This window comes from Chanos chanos, chromosome 6 (genome assembly GCF_902362185.1).
Source record: "Chanos chanos chromosome 6, fChaCha1.1, whole genome shotgun sequence".
NCBI classification, from domain to species: Eukaryota; Metazoa; Chordata; class Actinopteri; order Gonorynchiformes; family Chanidae; genus Chanos; species Chanos chanos.
In genome coordinates this window covers 46,748,276-46,766,295 of record NC_044500.1, presented here as the reverse complement: position 1 = coordinate 46,766,295, position 18,020 = coordinate 46,748,276, and the positions used below count along the sequence as shown (strand labels likewise).

Sequence of the window (18,020 nt, the reverse complement as noted above, 5' to 3'; positions counted from 1 at the left end):
TCCAGGGCCCAAAATTTGGTGCTACGCCCCTGCCTACAGTACTGATATGTCTGAGCATTTATTGTTTGTGCACAATAATGTGTACGTTTTTATGTTGATTATCTAAGCTACAATTGAGAGGAAGATTTGTATGTTGTTTACTCTCGTAAGCTTCATATTTAGTTGATGAGTGTTTTCACGAGTGTACCGTGCTAATTGATTAGCATGTTGATATTCGGTTGACTGGCGACTCGAGTTGATACTCCTGGCTCCAGTTTCACCCCTTATGATTTGGAGATGAACAGAGTGAGTAAGTTGCTCTGACAGCACTGGATTGGACAAAACAACAAGGAAACAGCATCTCGCTCTTGGACAGAGGTCAACGACTGTAAAGGGAAGAGTAAGAAAGGGCACAGGACAATAACAGGTACTATCCTACATTTTGTTTTTTCTGCTCGTCAAGGAGTGAAGCGGTCGTTTGGTGTAGCTCGCGGAGTTCACACAACATTCCAAAATTTTATTTTACTTAACTTTGGTTTTGCTTTAGAGTGTGTGTGTGTGTGTGCGTGTGTGTGTGTGTGTGTGTGTGTGTGTGTGTAGTGCTTAAAGTGGAAAAAAGTCCCAGTACTCCTCTTACTCACATGTTGGCGTGTGTGTCGGCCAGTATCAGCAATCATTAAGTATTACATTCTGAATTTCTACTGTGAATAAAAGATACTAGGAGACATCACTGATGTTCACAGCAAAACTATTGCCAAACTATCAATTTTATAATATATAACAATAATATATGATAATTTAATAACGTAATATCTGTATGATACTATATATTATATATAAGTGTGTGTGTGTGTGTGTGTGTGTGTATTGTGTTTTTATACTTCTGTTACTGCCTGCTACTGTCTGTTTTAAGTACATCTGCAGCATTCAGATGTAAACAAGCTACGAATTTCATTGTGTAGTCACTGCACATACAATAAAGAGCTTAAACTTGAACTTGATTTCAATTATCACAGTAATTGAAGTCATCAGACCTGCAGTGGAGAACTCTGCAAAGGGCAATGAAAACAAAGTTACTTCACATCCATCAGAGGAGACATGTGGTAGTCTCTTACTATCAAACCGGCACTCCATGTTCCCAATGGACACACGCAACAGACACGGTAAGATGGGAGTTAGCCAGAAAGAAATGAGAGAGTACTTAGCTATGCAGGTGGCAATGGATTCAGTCAAGAGATATACTGCTGTGTTAGATTAACCTAACTGGCTATTCTAAAGAAACAGTAGGCAAACAATGATGCTGTATTATCTGATTGAATATTTGATGGTAGCATAAATTCAGCAAGGACTAGACATGCTTGGGAGGACAAATAACACAGTTATTCATAATGAATGAGACGTTCACATACTTACAGAAATGGCAGAAATGGTGCCCCCTGGGTAATGCAGTTTATGTAGGATTATTATGAATCGCCCAGAGCCTGATATGGAGATGGCAGAAAAGAGTACCAACAGCTTGTGAGAAGTGCTGGTAGACAAGAAAAGGTCGCTGTAAAATGTAGAAGTGCCAGCAGTACCAGCCCACTTTGAGCTCTGTGTTTGTGTGTGTGTGTGTTTGTGTGTATGGGGGTGAGGCACTCTATATGGTCTATATGTGTGTGAATCTGGCAAATTATGTAGAAATAACTCATGGAAATTGAACTGAGAATATTTTCTGAAAGTTAAGATTGTGTCTAAAACTGGAGAGGAGGAACATAACTAATATAACAATTGTATTATCATTATTGTTATTGTCATGATCATTGTCATTATTATTATTATTATTTTTATTGTTGTTGTTGTTGTTATTATTCTTAGGAACAGAACTCAGTACTAACAGTACTCAGTAAATAACTGGGAATTAGTAGGGGTGTAACGATTCACCGATACGAATCGGAAATCAGTTTTAACGTTTAACATGCGACTACATCCATACGCGGACCCCTGGATCAATTTAAATGTTTCATGAACCGGTCGATGGCCGATTCTGAAGTTACGAAACGGTTGAATAAAGATTTGCTGCTGATTCTACTTAAGTATAAACTAAGCTGCTGTGAAGGCTCGCTGATCTAACGTTACAAGTCATGTTACGTTCAAAATAATAATGACCGCCTCTCATTCGCTAATAAATCTGCACAGTGTCTCGCGTTGACCTTTTACCTTTTAGGAGAGTATGCTAGCATTGCTTGCTAGGTAAAAACAAGAACAACACGTCCGACAACGTCGATATGGTTTAGAGTAAACCATCAAATTGAAAGTCTAAAGTTTGGAAGACATTTGGAATTTAAAAGAAGGAGGGAATATTGGACTGAAGTCTGGCCATTTGTAAGTACAGCAGTAATGTCAAAATGTTTGTTCATACAGAAAGTCGCTTTTGTCTGTGTCTGTTGAAAAAGTAATAAACACAATGACATGTTTTTCTGAAATACGACGTAATATTACAAGAATTGAGTCGTAAGTTTACAATAAAAAAAAGTCGTGATATTACGAGATAAAGTCGTAATTTTACGAGAAGAAAATCATAATGTTAAGAAAGGAAAGTCATAATTTTAGGCTACGATTTATGTTAGAGGGGAAATATCGGAAGAGTAGCCTACAAACTACATTGAAATGAGGAATGTGGGGCGTCTTGCTTTAGGTTTCACAAATGACGAAATACTTTCGGCACATCAGCACCACATTATCATGACTTTTTTTCTTGTGAAATTACAACTTTATTCTCGAAATCTCAGAATTTGTTTGAAACTTGTGATAATTTGAAAGCAATGGCATTAAGCAAATGTCAAGAACTGTATCAGATTGCATCATATCCCATCGCACTGAATCGTTCTTGAATCGTATTGTAGCCCATGTATCTAGATACGTTTCCGATCCTGTTATAAGGGAGAGATGCACACCCCTAGGAATTAGGCTATTAATAACTCTAAATTTGGGATCAGTGTGGTTTGTCTTTGTCCTTTGCACAAAGAGAGGTTTATGTTTATGGAAGGAATTTAATTTAGTACCTTCATTCTTGTGTTAAAGCTCTTCTTTTGAGAAAACATATTGTGGTTTGCCTGTGGTCCTTAATATTGTAAGTACAGGTACTTTAAGTACGCCCAAGATGTACAACATTAAGAGTATGAGAGCAACAGAAGACGGGATTCGCGGTCTGAACAGAACTCAGGGCTCTATCCATACTGTGCACATAAGGGCTTGGAGCACTACACTGGTTTGATATATTTTTGGTGTTTTCAGGGATATGGAGAAAAAAGACATGAAATACACATATGGTCCAAGATTACAATAACTTTATTTTATTGATAGAACATTGAGATGAAGAGACATTTTGCAAGGTCCTCATATTGTATGAGAGCTTGTTACTGCGTCCCATTTAAGTGTGTCGACTTGCTACTCTGCTTCCTTAGTCTGCGAATGAAGAAGAAAAAAATACTGTGTCATCATGGGATTATGTTTAAGTTCTGTGACATTTCAAAGTTAGAATGCATTAGAACCAGGGGTGTAATGGTACATTTACTTGTACAGATCTGCACAGCACAAGACTTGTGGTTAGGTACATATTGTAAGCCAAACAATTTTCGCACCACTGCCAAAGTGACTTAAGCTACCTCATGCCTCCTCTGACAAATGGGAGACAAGTCATAGGCTTTTCTCACATCAGAAGTTATATAACATCTTCAGATTTGGAGGTGAACACTTAACTCTACACTTAACACTTAACTCTATTCTTGACTACAAAAGCAGTGACTACAGCTGAATACTGGAAGGAAGAGTTACCCTGATGAACATACCTGCCTAAGGAAATATGGCCAGTTACATTCCATTGGATCCCTGTCACAGTTGGAAAATGTGGCACCGCAAAGATACATACCCCAGATGATTCCCATTTACAGCAAATTATGAATAAATTAAGTAGCTGCTAAGATGGAGAAATCTCTTACCTTAATATCCCTGCTCTTGGCTCGGAGCTTGTTGACCTGGGACTCAGCAATATCAGCCCGCTCCTGGGCCTCTTCCAACTCATGCTGCACCTTCCTATACCTGGACAGGTGAGTGTTGGCCTGCTCCTCCTGTTTAAACGAAGCATTTGAGAAACTTTGGCTGAATGGCAACCCAAGTGAACGATCTATGTCCTGATTATTTCTATGATCCTCACTTTTCAAATTCAGTTGGCAAGAAAGTTCCGAAAAGAAATGTAGCTTAAATTTACTATTGCACAGTGATCATTAACCTCCCTCTAAAAGGACTGGTATATCAGTATCTAAAAATGAAATCAGTATTCAGTCAAATAAATGAAAATCTTATTGACTGTTTAATTTTACCCTTCATTTTTCTAAAAAGATCCAATCATTTAGTTTCAAAAACATTTAGGATTTACTCACGGCTTCCTCAGCCTGTCTCTTGTAAGCTTTCACTTTCAGCTGCAGTTTGTCCACCAGATCCTGCAGTCGAGTCACATTTTTCTTATCCTCCTCAGTCTGGGAATGAGCAGGAAACATAGGAACATCGTGTGATCTTACTGTGGCAGATTGTATACCAGTTGCAGAAGTATTTGACGGAGATCTATAGTGTACCTGGTAGGTGAGCTCCTTCACTCTCCTCTCATATTTACGAACTCCTTTGATGGCGTCCGTGCTACGTTTCTGCTCGGCTTCAACCTCAGCCTCCAGCTCACGTACCTTCAGAACAGAAGTATTGATAATCTGAAATGAATTTCTATTTGTGTACAAAAATAGGATTAGTTATTGGAAATAGGATGAGCATTTAGCTGTAGGTATTTGGTGGTCCGTACCCGAGCTTCCAGTTTCTGGAGTTGTTTCTTTCCGCCTTTCATGGCAAGGCTCTCGGCTTCATCCAGGCGATGCTGAAGGTCCTTGACGGTGGTTTCCAGATTTTTCTTCATCCTCTCCAGGTGAGCGCTGGTGTCCTGCTCTTTCTTGAGTTCCTCAGCCATCATGGCAGCCTGATTGGCATTTCACTGAGTTTTACTCTTTGTATGGTAAGGTTCAGTCAAGGGATAGTTCACCTAAATTTTAAGGTAGTAAAGCTGGCCCCTGCTAGAATTTTGCAGTAAAACACAAGGAATCAAACAGACAAATTAGTTTTACTCACATCAGTGATTGCCTTCTTGGCCTTCTCTTCAGCATTCCTTGCTTCCTGGATGGTGTCCTCCACCTCACCTTGGATTTGAACAAGGTCAGCCTCCAGCTTCTTCTTGGTGTTGATAAGACTAGTGTTCTGGGGTGGAAATACAAGAACTGTCAGAATTCTCAACAGTATTAAAATGGCAGTTTATAAAACATGTTACTGTTTACAAGGATTTTCTTACTTGAGAGTGCAGCAGTGTCACACGTTCACTGGCGTCAACCAACTCCTGTTCTGCCACTTTGCGGCCTCTCTCGGTTTGCTCCAGAGCAACTCGCAGTTCCTCGATCTCAGCCAACATTAAAGTGTTCCTGCGCTCAACCATGGCAACCTGCTCCTTCATTTCATCTTGTCCTCTAAGTGCTTCATCAAGGTGCAGCTGAGCATCCTAAAGTAAACAAGATGAAATCAGAAAAAGAGTCAACAAATTTGAAGTCTCCCAGTGTAGCTAAGATTAACAACTGTCAAAAGAAACTGTATTCAAGTAGTCATTACAGTGTCCTCTGGTGCATTGTCTTGTATGTCTTTTAGCCTCAAACTGTGTTTTTTCTGATTGTTAAAACATAAGTACCTTTTGAGAGAACCAACCTTAAGCTGTCCTTGGACATTTCTGAGTTGTTTCTGGGCTTCAGCTGCCTGACGATTGGCATGGCTCAGCTGAATCTCCATCTCATTGAGGTCTCCTTCCATTTTCTTTTTGATTCTAAGAGCATCATTCCTGCTCCTGATCTCAGCATCCAGTGTGCTCTGCATGGATTCGATGACTCTCTGGCTGTTCCTCTTAATCTGCTCAATCTCCTCATCCTTCTCTGCCAACTTTCTGTCGATCTCACTTTTCACTTGAGTGAGTTCAAGCTGGACACGAAGAATCTTAGACTCCTCATGCTCCAAAGTGGCCTAAATGTTATTAGATAATTAGATTAGATGTTAATAGATGGCATTATTATCAGCTTGATGCAGATAGCTTAGAAATAAAAACCCTTTAGCCTGTCAACCAAGGCTGTTCAGTAGGATTACCTCAGCTTCTTCGAGCGCAGTCTGAATTTCTGATTTTTCAGTCTCTACTGTCTTCTTTCCTTTTTCCAGTTCATGGATGGTCTTTCCAGTCTCACCAAGCTGCTCAGTCAAATCGGAAATCTCCTCTGCATGAATAAGATGATACTTTTAAACAAGACTGCTCTAACAAAGTTGATTTGCCCCAAGATTTTAAAGAGATCGCAAAAACACATGCATAAGTGAACGTGAGATAAATGTACGTTGCAGGTTCTTGTTCTCCCGCTTCAGGGTCTCCAGATGATCCAAAGCTTCTTCATAGGAGTTCTTCATCTTGAAGAGCTCAGTGCTGAGAGAACGAGCCTCCTTCTGAGCGCCCTCTAACTCTGCCTGGCTCTCCTCATATTTCTGCTTCCATTCTGCCAGAATCTGTAAGCCAGAAGAATGTTTCCTTTAACTAATTTGAGGGTTCATGGTCTTGTCTCTGTTGTTTTCACCTATGGCGCAATAAGTATTGTGCTGGATTAGCCCAAGAACTTCACTGCATTGCTGAAAACAACAAGTGCCTTAATTTGTTTCACCTTGTCAAAGTTCCTTTGCTTCTTGTCCAGGTTGGCAGCCAGTGCATTGGCTCTCTCCACATCAATCATAAGGTCTTCCACTTCACCCTGCAGTCTCTGCTTGGTCTTCTCCAGAGAGGCACACTTGGCGTTCACAGCTTCAATGGATTCCTCAGCATCCTGCAGACGCTGGGCCAGTTTTTTCCTATGAAGAACAACAGTCCCTTACTTTTGACTGTTTTAGTTACACACCTAATGAACATTTTTTGAGTAGGCTGTAAACTTGAAGAATTAAAGTCTCTGAACAATCTCAAAACACAAGTGATATCTGAAATATGATGGTTATTTACTTGGCCTCCTCAAGTTCCTCAGTGCGCTGGATGGCATCAGTTTCATATTTGGTTCTCCACTGTGCCACCTCACTGTTGGCCTTGGATAGTGCGCGCTGGAGCTCAGCCTTAGCCTCCTGCTCCTCCTCAAATTGTTCTCTGAGGAGTTCGCAGTCGTGGCGGCTTGACTGCACTGCATGGGCCAGGGCATTTTTGGCCTAGAAAGCCGTGAACAGAGCATTAAAACCTACACTACCTAGACCTCCATTCCAGCCCTCACACCATCATCAGCCATAGCTATTTCATGGTCACACTGCTTTTCAGCAACCAATTGAGAAGATTACCATCCACAAATTATCAGTAAATGAACAGGTGTTTTTTTTTTTTCCTAAAGAGGGAAGTCTTTGTACCTTGACCTCCTCCTCAACATGTCTCTTCAGTTCCTCTATCTGCTGAGTATAAGCTTGCTTGCTTCTGGTCAGCTGGGACACCAGAGCCTCTTTCTCTTCTAGCTGACGGCCAAATTCCCCTGATGTCAAAAGGATACTGAATCAATTCGCAGTATGTTTTTATTATACTATTTATTATTACACATTACATACATATTGCATATTATTTAAAGAGCCCAGGTTCAACAAGATTACGGTGCTCTGCACTGCCCAGCAATTGAAGACTCTCTTGAGAAAGTGTCAGTAATGCTACTGTTGGATAATCTGCTAGCTCAGGGGTCACCAACCTTTTTGAAACTGAGAGTTACTTCAAGGGTACTGAGTAATGCAAAGGGCTACCAGTTTGATAACACACTTCTGAAAGAACGAAGCTGCATGGTTTACCTTTAATTTTATATTATTATTAATGATATTCTATGTGAAGACACTGATCACGTCAATGATTCATCACAATAATTATTCAGAATGATTCAACAAGGTAGGAAACAGACTTAAATAAACACAACACAATTAAATAAAATTTTAGACTGAGCTCGTTGGTGATTAGTGCTATTTTTAGAACTGGCTTGCGGGCAACTGATGTGGTCCCTGCGGGCGACCTGGTGCCCGCGGGCACCATGTTGGTGACCCCTGTGCTAGCTACTGCCTGGCAGTCATTACAATGGATATGAGAATGTTATCTAGCAGAGATTTGTGTTTGCAAATCAAATTACCATTTTCAGTCTGAAGTCGAGCTTTCTGGGTACTGATGTCGTTAAGCTGCCGAACATGCTCATCATTCTTTGTTTTGAGTTCACTCAGTTGATCTTCCAGAGTACGACACATCTTCTCAAGATTAGCCTGGAGAAAAAAGACAGATCCAGTGTCTAGGATTTGTTATCCACCCAACTGTGACATTTTGAAATGTCCAAGGTAATCACTTGGTTACCTTGGATTTAGCTACAGCTTCCATGTTGCTGGATAGGTCATCAATCTCCATTTTGAGTTCGCTCTTCTCCTTTTCAAGTTTCTGTTTGACTCTCTGGAGGTTGTCGATTTGCTCTCCCAGCTCTGCCACACTGTCAGCCTGCTTCTTACGCAGTGCCGCAGCCGTGGCTTCATGCTGCAGAGTGGATTCCTCGAGGTCGCGGCGCAGTTTTTGGAACTCTGTTTCCCGTTTCTTGCTCATCTCAATTTGAGCAGCGGTTGCTCCTCCAGCCTCCTCAAGCCTTTCACTGATCTCCTCAAGTTCCCTGGACAGATCAGATCTCTGTTTCTCCACCTTGGCACGAGCAGCACGCTCAGCTTCAATCTCCTCCTCTAGCTCCTCAATTCGAGCCTGTATTGAACAAATGCTTACACTGATTTTCGCTAAACATTATGCTATCACTTGGGTCATGTCTATGGTGAGCTTTAATGTATAACTTTTCAAAGAACCAAGAAATGACCTGGAGCTCCTTAATTTTCTTCTGAAGCTGAATACCCAGATTCTGCTCATCCTCAATCTTGCTCAGAAGTTGGCTTGCTTCAAAGTCCTTCCTGTCACAAACACCAGAAGATTTTCATGAGAAATAATAGGCCTCATTCACTATTGTATATATAAATTATTTTGCTCTGCTGGTTGCTCATATTATGATGGATGTAAAATCGTACTTCTTGAGCTTTTCATCTGACTGTTGCTTATCATTTTCTAGATCCATTATGGATTCCTGAGCCAGTTTCAGATCACCCTCAAGCTTTCTCTTGGCTCTCTCAAGGTCCATACGAAGCTTCTTTTCTTGCTCTAACGAACCTTCCAGCTTTTCAGGAACAGAATACACAGCAAAATTATCAGAGTTGACTTACACACATCAGTGAAGAATTTAAAACAACAGATTGCTCTGAAAAGACACAGACTGTTCTCTATTTTTTCTTACATCATCCACTTGCTGCTCCAGCTTGGCCTTGGCCTTTGTCAGAGTGTTGACTTTGTCTTCCTCTGATTGGAGATCATCAAGGGTCTGCTGATGTGCCTCTTGGAGGGCTTTCTTTTCCTTGGTGAGCTTAACAATAGTCTCATCTAGAGAGGCCATCTCTTCAGTAAGGTTTTTAACCTAAATGAAAACAGATGGTGATATGTGAATAGATGGTGATATGTCAAACATTGGACAGTCTCTCCCTCTGTCCCCACGTCTCTCTCTCTCTCTGACCCTCTCTTCCTCCCCCTCTGTTCCTTTGACCCTTTTTATGGCCCAATCCTCCCTGCGTTCAGGACCAGCGCACTCGGCAGCGAAAACCACTCGCCTTAATGCCTAACAGACACCAGACTTCATGATAAAGACCTCTGATAATACATCAAACAAAAATGAACCTTATTTTCAGTGGCATGTTTCTCTTTCTCCACTTTGGCCAAAGTGAGCTCCAAGTCGTCAATGTCTTTCTTGAGTTCGGAGCACTCATCTTCGAGTTTCCTCTTCTTGGCCGTAAGCTCAGCATTGATCTCTTCCTCATCCTCCAGCCTCTCGCTCGTCTCTTTGAATTTGGCCTCGAGCTGGATCTTGCTCTTGATCAGTCCTTCACATCTCTCCTCAGCATCAGCAAGACTTTCAACTTCCTGAGTGAATATTAACATTGAAACAAGTTTTAACCATTTTCATAAAACACAAAATCCTCAAAATAAAGCATGTAGTCTTAAAACGTACTAACTCACCGCAGCTACTTGTAACTGGAGGTCGTTCTTCTCTTGCAGCAAACTGACCATCTTCTCCTCTAACTCTTTCTTCTTAGCCAGTGCTTTTGTCAGGTCTTCCTTCATTTTTTCAAAGTTCTCCTTCATGGCGGCCATTTCCTTCTCAGTCTCTGCACTCTTCAGCAGAGGTTTGATTTTGAAATACAGCTTCATCCATGGCCACGTTTTGACATTCATGAATGAGCGAATGTTGTATTGGATGGAGTAGATAGCTTCTCTGTTAAAACAATGTAAAAATCATTTGACCACCAAGAGGCAATTTTCAAAAGGAATGTTTGTGGCCAGTATCTGGTAGTATCTTCACTTAAGTTCAAGTGTGATGTGTGAATACTTTACCACCTCTCAATCTTACCTTCTCTCCATCATCTTTACAAACTCTTTTCTCATGAGGTATCCACGGCACAGGGCCTGTGTCATTGTCACAAGCATAGCAAGCTTTTCATCTCGCATCTCCTCAAGAAGACCCAAGAGTCCAGCTTTGAAAAACACCTGAAAATGAGTTTTATTCCTCAGTAAACTCCCATGCCATCCCAATTGTTTCTTTAATTGTTACTACGTTAAGCAGATAAACATCAAACAAAAAATTAAGAATTTCCAACCTTAGTATGTCCAAACTTGTACTGGGTGTGATCAACATCAATGGAGCCTAAAAGCTTCTCTGAAGCTTTCTTGTTGTCGATGAATTGACCCTCTGGGATGACACTAGCATTCAGTACTTTGTATCTAAACAAACATACAGAAGTGATTTAAAGTCGGGTTCAAATGTGTCATTATATTTCTAGAAGCTTCTCAGTGAACTTAAGTTCAAAAGTACCTTTGCTTGAAGTCACCATAGAGGATTCTGCTGGGGAAACCCTTTCTGCAGATTCTGATGCCTTCCAGTACACCATTACACCTCAGCTGGTGGATGACCAGGAAGTTCTCCATCAGACCTGGAATGTATTATATCTATATTACGCACAGGTAATATACCTATAATGCAGTTTAGTATAATAATTGCAAGTATAAATTTACAGTAACAGGAACAACAATACACACTGTGAAATTCGGCCACCGTTTTGGATGCAAGTAGTCTGCTGGTACCATGCAGTTCCCATGAAAGTTCAGTTTTTTCCTTACAAAATTTCTTTCTTTCTTTCTTTCTTTCTTTCTTTCTATCTTTCTTTTTTAAAAATCTTTGTACTTTTCTGGAGTTTAAGACTTAAGTGTTTAACAAAGAAAGTTTTGAACAGTAAACTGACCTGGAGTCTTTGACTCATTAGGAATAAGACAACGGACAAAATGTGGATGAGTGCTCCTCAAGTTGGTCATTAGTTTGCCCAGGTTCTCCTGATGGATTGAGGAATACCCAAATCAGACAAATAAGCATGTGCAGTTCTCAGATTAAATATTATCCATTGAAGTTTATCAGCTTTACAATCTTGAGCCAAAACATGAAGTGGATTTCTTACAGTACCCTGAACAGAGCAGACACCGTCTGAAAAGAGCCACCCTTCTTCTTTCCTGCTTTTTTGCCTCCACCTTCACCTGTTGGATTGGCAATGCATACAACACCCTAAGTTTAGATCAATGTAGTATCAAAACCTGTTCTTCTTTAAGGGTAACCACTGTCATTCAGGTTTTCCAAAAACAAAAAAAAATCACAAATTTCAAATCTCAAGGAAAGTGTTACACACACACACAAACACACACAAAACTTTCAGCTTCTCATGTAACGAGTGTAGGGTCCGTAAGCCTTACAGCAACCTTGATCAGGCTCCTCATATATGGATACAATGAATTAATGAGTCTCTCATTAACTGTATCCAACTGTAGTTTATTTCAATTTCCCATATCTTACTTATTTGGAGCAAGCAGTAAAAATAATTGAAAAATGGATAAATGTATATACTAACCTTCAGCAGCTGCATGAGATGCATACAAGAAAGCCAACAGCTTGAGTGAAGACTTCTGGTACAGCTGAACAACAGAGTCATTCAGGGGGTCCTTGTTCTTCTCCAGCCAGCCAACTATGTTGTAGTCAACAGTGCCAGCGTAGTGCACCAAGGAGAAGTGGGCCTCAGGTTTGCCTTTGACAACCTTGGGCTTCTGGAAGCATGCACTTTTGCCAAGGTGTTGATCATGAAGTTTGTTCTTGAAGGTCGTGTCTGTTGCTTTCGGGAACATGCACTCCTCTTCAAGGATGGAGAAGATGCCCATTGGCTGTTGATGACAAAAATCTTTAAATGTGAGTGAATATATCATGTAAATGACACAGACAATTTTGTAATTATAGAAGAAATTCATGTTATCAGGTTTAATTAAAGTCCTCTAGAATATCAGAGGTAAAGGTTTGTGGAAAAAAAAACAACCTTTGATATAGTATGACTTGCCTTCTCAATAAGCTCAATGCATGCTGCGAGATCCATTCCAAAGTCAATGAACTCCCACTCAATTCCCTCTTTCTTATATTCCTCTTGTTCCAGGACAAACATGTGATGGTTGAAAAACTGTTGCAGTTTCTCATTGGTGAAGTTGATACACAGCTGTTCCAAGCTGTTGAACTGCAGCAGAGTGTCGGAAAAAGACAGAATTATTGTGCCTAATATTTACATGTATTCCTTAAGTGGATCCTTTCATTCAGAGCAACTTACATCACTTGTACAGTGGTCAGTATAGAACCTGGTTACAGTACTCACATCAAAAATCTCAAACCCAGCGATGTCCAGCACGCCAATGAAGAACTGCCTGGGCTGCTTTGTGTCCAGCATCTCGTTGATGCGGACGACCATCCACAAGAACATTTTCTCATAGACCGATTTACACAAAGCCATAACTGCATTGTTCACCTATCAGAGAATGAAGAGGAATATAACTGCATTTTTTTGTCTTATTCAGTTGGAGTATACTTGGAGGTCAAGATTTTTGTGAATGCAAGGGAACACTAAATCTAAATCTTGTTTATTTTTCATCATGTTAGCAGCCTGTCAAAATCAACTTTGCACCAGTTTATAAGAATATATCCAGCTACAGTGATTATGTTGGCTGTCACTTGCATGGAGTGCAACAATTCCCTGTCCACAGACTTATTCAAGAGTAGAAATGGGATGTTACACTGTGAAACCGGCAAACATATCCTTTAAGTAATATTTAAAAGATCCACAGTCTGCCCAGTACCTGTGGTACGGTCTGTCCCTTGGTTACATACTCATTTCCCACTTTGACTCTGGGGTAGCAAAGAGCTTTCAGCATGTCTGCTGAGTTTAGGCCCATGAGGTAAGCGATTTTATCAGCCACTAAGGAGAGAAAATGGTCAACAGGTTAATTCCTAAGTGCTCTTTAAACTACATTTTACTACTCTTAACAGATTGACAATTTATGCTATTAACTAAACAAACAAACAAAGAAGAATTTTTATCTCTATTCTACAACCAGCTGATCCCACCAACCACTGAATCAACCAACAGACTGACCATTCAACCAAGAAATCAAACACTCTATCATGGCATAGCTCAGTGACAAAATCCATCTTGATCAGTAAGAGTGTTTCAGAACTCTCACCCTCAGTGCCGTCTGGTTCTGCCTGCTCCTCCCTCTGCTTCTGTTTGAACTTCATGTTCCCATGATGCATCACTGCTCCTGTCAGCTTGTAGATGCTTATTTTCTCCTCAGCAGTGAAACCCAGGATGTCAATAGCCGTCTACAAATCAAAATAGCGATAAGATTAATGGCCAATTAAAATGTAAAGATTTTTTTTGTGTGTGTAATGGTAATTTTATAGAAAAAAATCATTGAAATTTAAATAGATAAAGTATAATTATGGTTTTCTTGGGTATTATGTAGACTCAGTTTAGCAGTGCTCTTGAGATAACCGAAAGAGTTCTCTTTCACGCTATGATCTGGGTAAACATATGTTAGTTATTTCTCACATCCATATGTAAACATTGATCAAGATGAGAAAAGGATTGTAAATTTGAATTAGATGTCTTAATTGAGATGAAAATGACAGAGGCACATTACTGCTCGGATACCCTACTCACATCAGTAGCTATGAACTCCTCAACATCGTTGATGCTCTTGACTGTGATCTCACCCTGACTAATCATGGGGTAGTCATAAGGGTTGGTGGTGATCAGGAGAGCCTCTGCAGAGACACAATATCACACAAAACCAAATAACCCATTCATCCTTCATTATCATCATCATGTTTTTCTGCTACATACATGGTACCTGGTTTCAATGTTTTGAAAGTTGCAGATGCAAAGATTAGGACTTTCTGAGAACTTAGATACTGAGTTTACATATTGTGTGTATCCCTTACCTAGCAGCTCTGGCTTGTGTCCAGTCGTGAGCTGGTAGAAGATGTGGTAGCTCCTCTCAGCAGACAGTTGGAACGTCACCCTAGACTTCTCCAGCAGATCTGTGCAAGTGCAGTGTAAAGACATTAATGGTTCTGATCAGTAACTTTTGATGGAAATCATGTCTACATGTACTGTCAAAAAAGACAAACTTACAAGTTTCAATATCAGCTGAGGCCAGCTTTCCAGTGGACGCAAAATGGATTCTAATGAATTTGCCCTAAATGTTTATGTGAAAAAGAAAGGAAAGAAAAGGAAATCATCTCTGAGCTTGTTGAAAACTAATTAAAGCACCGGTCATCATCGCAATATCTTTAAATAATCCTTATAAAATAGAAAAATGATTGTTCTGGTGTGTTTAAAAAATATATGGTAGTGATTGAGGAAGTACTCACGAAACGGGAAGAGTTGTCATTTCTCACAGTCTTGGCATTCCCATAAGCCTCCAGCAGAGGGTTGGCTGCGATGATTTGATCCTCCAGCGACCCCTACAGGTGACATGACATATCTCTCATGCAGAGGCAGAAGCATAAAGACAGTTTCTTACAGTGTCGCTGTGTTTGGATATCACCCTATGGTGTGTTTCACTCACCTGCATTTTGCCAGCTGCAGGCTCCACCTTCTTCGATCCAGACACTGCGATTGTCGCAAAGTACTGGATGACACGTTTGGTGTTAACAGTCTTCCCTGCACCAGATTCTCCACTGGAGGTAGAAACAGTTTGCATTTTTCCAGTGTGTTTGACAAAAGATGTCATATTTACTCTTTATTCTAAAATTTGGAATTGATACTTACGTAATCAGGATAGACTGGTTCTCACGATCTGTCAGAAAGACAACAATATTGCACATATTATACATGCTAATACTGAACATACTGTTGACCCCTGATTGGTGCCTTAGTGGTGTCACAAATGAGCATGTTAAAAATCTTCTGAAAGAGCACTTTTGCTAATCTTACTGTATAAAACCTGGCGGTAACATTTATATTTGCTAAAGCTGGAGAAACATCACAGTACTAGCAGGTTCACCTTGTTTATCTCAGGGAATACAAACCTTACGGTTCTCATATTCCATCCATATATACTGTGGATATTTACTAAGGTATAACGGCACAGACTGGAAAAAAATCTGCCTCTGAAAGTTTAATTTCCCCATATTTTTAAGCTTTTAACCTTTGGTGTCATGTTTAAAAATGACTGACAGAGCACTGCAATACAGCGGAAATGATGATAAACTTAAAATTATTGTATCGTCAGTTTTTCTCTTGGGCCCCAACTCATTTACCATTCTGAATTCTAGCTGTTTAAAATCAAATGAAATTAGACTAAATTACATTGCTTTGTGGTGCTCGTACCTGTGAGCATGAACTGATAGGCATTGTCAGAGATGGAGAAGATGTGGGGCGGGGCCTCGACTCTCTTCTTTCCCCTGTATGCAGTCACCACCATAGCATCGTACACAGGAAGCCACTTGTAGGGGTTCACTGTCACACAGAACAGCCCAGAGTAGGTCTGAAAGTGAGAGAACATGTCCATTACCATACATGTAACTGTATGGCATCTGGAGTGGACCTTGTTAAAATGCACTGTAAACCTATTGAAATAGTTAAACGTATGGAGGCAAATCATGTAATGGTCATTACTGCCATTATCACATGCCAGTTACCTGTGGAGATTGCTACACATATGCAGACTCACTTACATAAATAGTGGTAGAATTAGGTTGGTATATTTTTGTACAAATGACTTCACTCACTTCATGAACGCGCGTATCTTTATACGTACATGATTAAACATCTGTGGACAAATGTTTAGCACCTTTTCACACAATATATTTATGACTCCTTGATTTTTTGGTTTTACTTACAAGATACAACATACTTTTATTCTTGTATCTTGTGTTTGTTTTTTTTTCATAAAATACCTGTTTTATTTCTGTCAGCGTAAATAAATAGATCCTGTGGAATATTGATTATAAAGTGATGATACAGCCTTGTGGTCACCTCAGATGAACTTGGAAAAAAAAAATTTCCCTCAACATTCACTCTTCACACTCACTCGCTCAAGAACTCTTATCCTGTTCTTCTGCCTGAGAGTGCCGTTGACAAACAATTAACATGCAATCTCAGTCAATGAGAATTTTTTTTTTTTCATGGTTGTGGCGCTGCTAATGGGAGGTAAGTACCCTCTGTTGTTTGTTTGTTTGTTTGTTTGTCACTTGCTTGCTTGCTTACATAGATCATCCATGCCGCGTAGCGCTCTTTGAGGTTGTACAGCACAGCGGGCTCGTTGAGGTGAGTCATCATGGCCATGTCCTCGATCTTATCAAACTTCGGAGGATTCATGGGATGGATCTCGTCCTCTTTCACCGTGATGGTCTGCAATACATCCACACAAAATTATCAACATTAAACTCACATTAAAGCAAGTGAAGTATTTTAGGGTGCTTTTTACTGAAGTGGACGGGATTATGGGAGTCACTCCAGACGGACATCATTTTTAGGCTGAATGTGACAGTTTGCTATGAATGTTACAACAGCTGAATACGGTGACCGAGTGCATCTTCAAAAATGAATTACACTGCATAAATCAACAGCAGAACTCCACAGCAGTGAGCTGGGCGTTACGACCAGCTAAGCTGGTACACTCGCAGACATGATTTCCTCATTCAGTACTCAGATGACAAAATGATCAGAGGAAATATGGAAATACAGGGACTTTGCCTTAGCACAAAGTTTTGGATTCGATAAACACACACTAGTGTTTATATCATTTTAATGGTAGTTTATAAATGTATGAGGGTCACTCTGTAATAGCATCCTTTTATATCCTGTACATTTGCTGTGAACAGAAAGCATTGGCATGACTGCCAGCTGTATGGAGACAGAAATGCTAAAATCTTTTCTTTCAGCAGGCAAAAGCAACATCTACTATTTATACTTCTGATAAATGGACCAGTGGAAATTATAACATGCAAGGACTTTGTCTTGATTAAAGAATCAAAATGATCACAATGGAGGTTTAAGGGCCGCACAAATAATGACACAATATAAACAATCGGTTTTCTGTTTGTCTCTGTATGTGCCATATTACATGTGTTGGTTTTTTGTTTTTTACAGTGACTGCTTTGAACAAACAGTTTTCCACATGGGCACTTGTCAGTCCAGAGTCCTCTCTGATCTTGGCGAAAGAATGTTTTACAATGCCACGGCACAGAAAAACTATGAGAAAAGTCACTCACTTTCCCACACAGAGTCTCCACCGTGGCTTTGCCCCCCTCTCGGCTCTTCAGTACCCCTTTGAGGTACATCTCAGCTGGGTGAGCCACAAAGTAAGCTGTCTTGGCATCGAACGGTTTGTTCTGCGCCTCTATCCTCTCGCGCTCTGGCTTCCGCAGGTATACGGCTGCGGCGCCGAAGCACTCCATTTCCGCGTCCATGGTCACGGTGATTCCTCACTGGAGACAGGAACAGCCGGTTTT

The 18,020-nt window shown here is 40.3% G+C and overlaps 2 protein-coding genes across 2 annotated transcripts; both read right to left on the bottom strand.

Annotated features, from left to right (window-relative positions):
- Positions 1-3,408: 3,408 nt before the first annotated feature.
- Positions 3,409-4,972, bottom strand: LOC115815480 (myosin-7-like). The gene is made up of 5 exons (XM_030778434.1): positions 4,811-4,972; positions 4,593-4,697; positions 4,401-4,496; positions 3,960-4,088; positions 3,409-3,426 (listed from the first exon to the last, which is right to left on the bottom strand). Exons 1-5 carry the CDS (start codon positions 4,970-4,972, stop codon positions 3,409-3,411), a joined length of 510 nt encoding a protein of 169 aa, XP_030634294.1.
- A 154-nt stretch (positions 4,973-5,126) lies between these two features.
- Positions 5,127-17,978, bottom strand: LOC115813912 (myosin heavy chain, fast skeletal muscle-like). Its single transcript, XM_030776595.1, has 33 exons — positions 17,781-17,978; positions 16,774-16,917; positions 15,895-16,051; positions 15,334-15,361; positions 15,131-15,242; positions 14,934-15,026; positions 14,695-14,758; positions 14,502-14,600; positions 14,221-14,324; positions 13,742-13,880; positions 13,358-13,476; positions 12,880-13,029; positions 12,574-12,744; positions 12,097-12,403; positions 11,658-11,728; positions 11,443-11,530; positions 11,016-11,133; positions 10,801-10,924; positions 10,554-10,690; positions 10,163-10,418; positions 9,824-10,066; positions 9,390-9,566; positions 9,127-9,272; positions 8,922-9,012; positions 8,423-8,812; positions 8,208-8,334; positions 7,456-7,574; positions 7,067-7,263; positions 6,738-6,921; positions 6,420-6,585; positions 6,181-6,305; positions 5,981-6,060; positions 5,127-5,175 (listed from the first exon to the last, which is right to left on the bottom strand). The coding sequence occupies exons 1-33, from the start codon at positions 17,976-17,978 to the stop codon at positions 5,127-5,129; spliced, it is 4,773 nt and encodes a 1,590-aa protein (XP_030632455.1).
- Positions 17,979-18,020: the final 42 nt, after the last annotated feature.

What these genes read in the sequence shown, in the direction of transcription:
- LOC115815480 (XM_030778434.1), bottom strand. Translation starts at nt 4,972, where the DNA reads ATGGCTGAGGAACTCAAGAAAGAGCAGGACACCAGCGCTCACCTGGAG. An exon ending in TCCAGAAACTGGAAGCTCGG is followed by an intron (nt 4,698 to 4,810) that starts GTACGGACCACC and finishes TCTGTTCTGAAG; the next exon opens with GTACGTGAGCTGGAGGCTGA. An exon ending in TGAAGGAGCTCACCTACCAG is followed by an intron (nt 4,497 to 4,592) that starts GTACACTATAGA and finishes GCTCATTCCCAG; the next exon opens with ACTGAGGAGGATAAGAAAAA.
- LOC115813912 (XM_030776595.1), bottom strand. Translation starts at nt 17,978, where the DNA reads ATGGACGCGGAAATGGAGTGCTTCGGCGCCGCAGCCGTATACCTGCGG. An exon ending in CTGGGTTTGAGATTTTTGAT is followed by an intron (nt 12,745 to 12,879) that starts GTGAGTACTGTA and finishes ACTCTGCTGCAG; the next exon opens with TTCAACAGCTTGGAACAGCT. An exon ending in AAGCTGTAGCTAAATCCAAG is followed by an intron (nt 8,335 to 8,422) that starts GTAACCAAGTGA and finishes TTTTTTCTCCAG; the next exon opens with GCTAATCTTGAGAAGATGTG.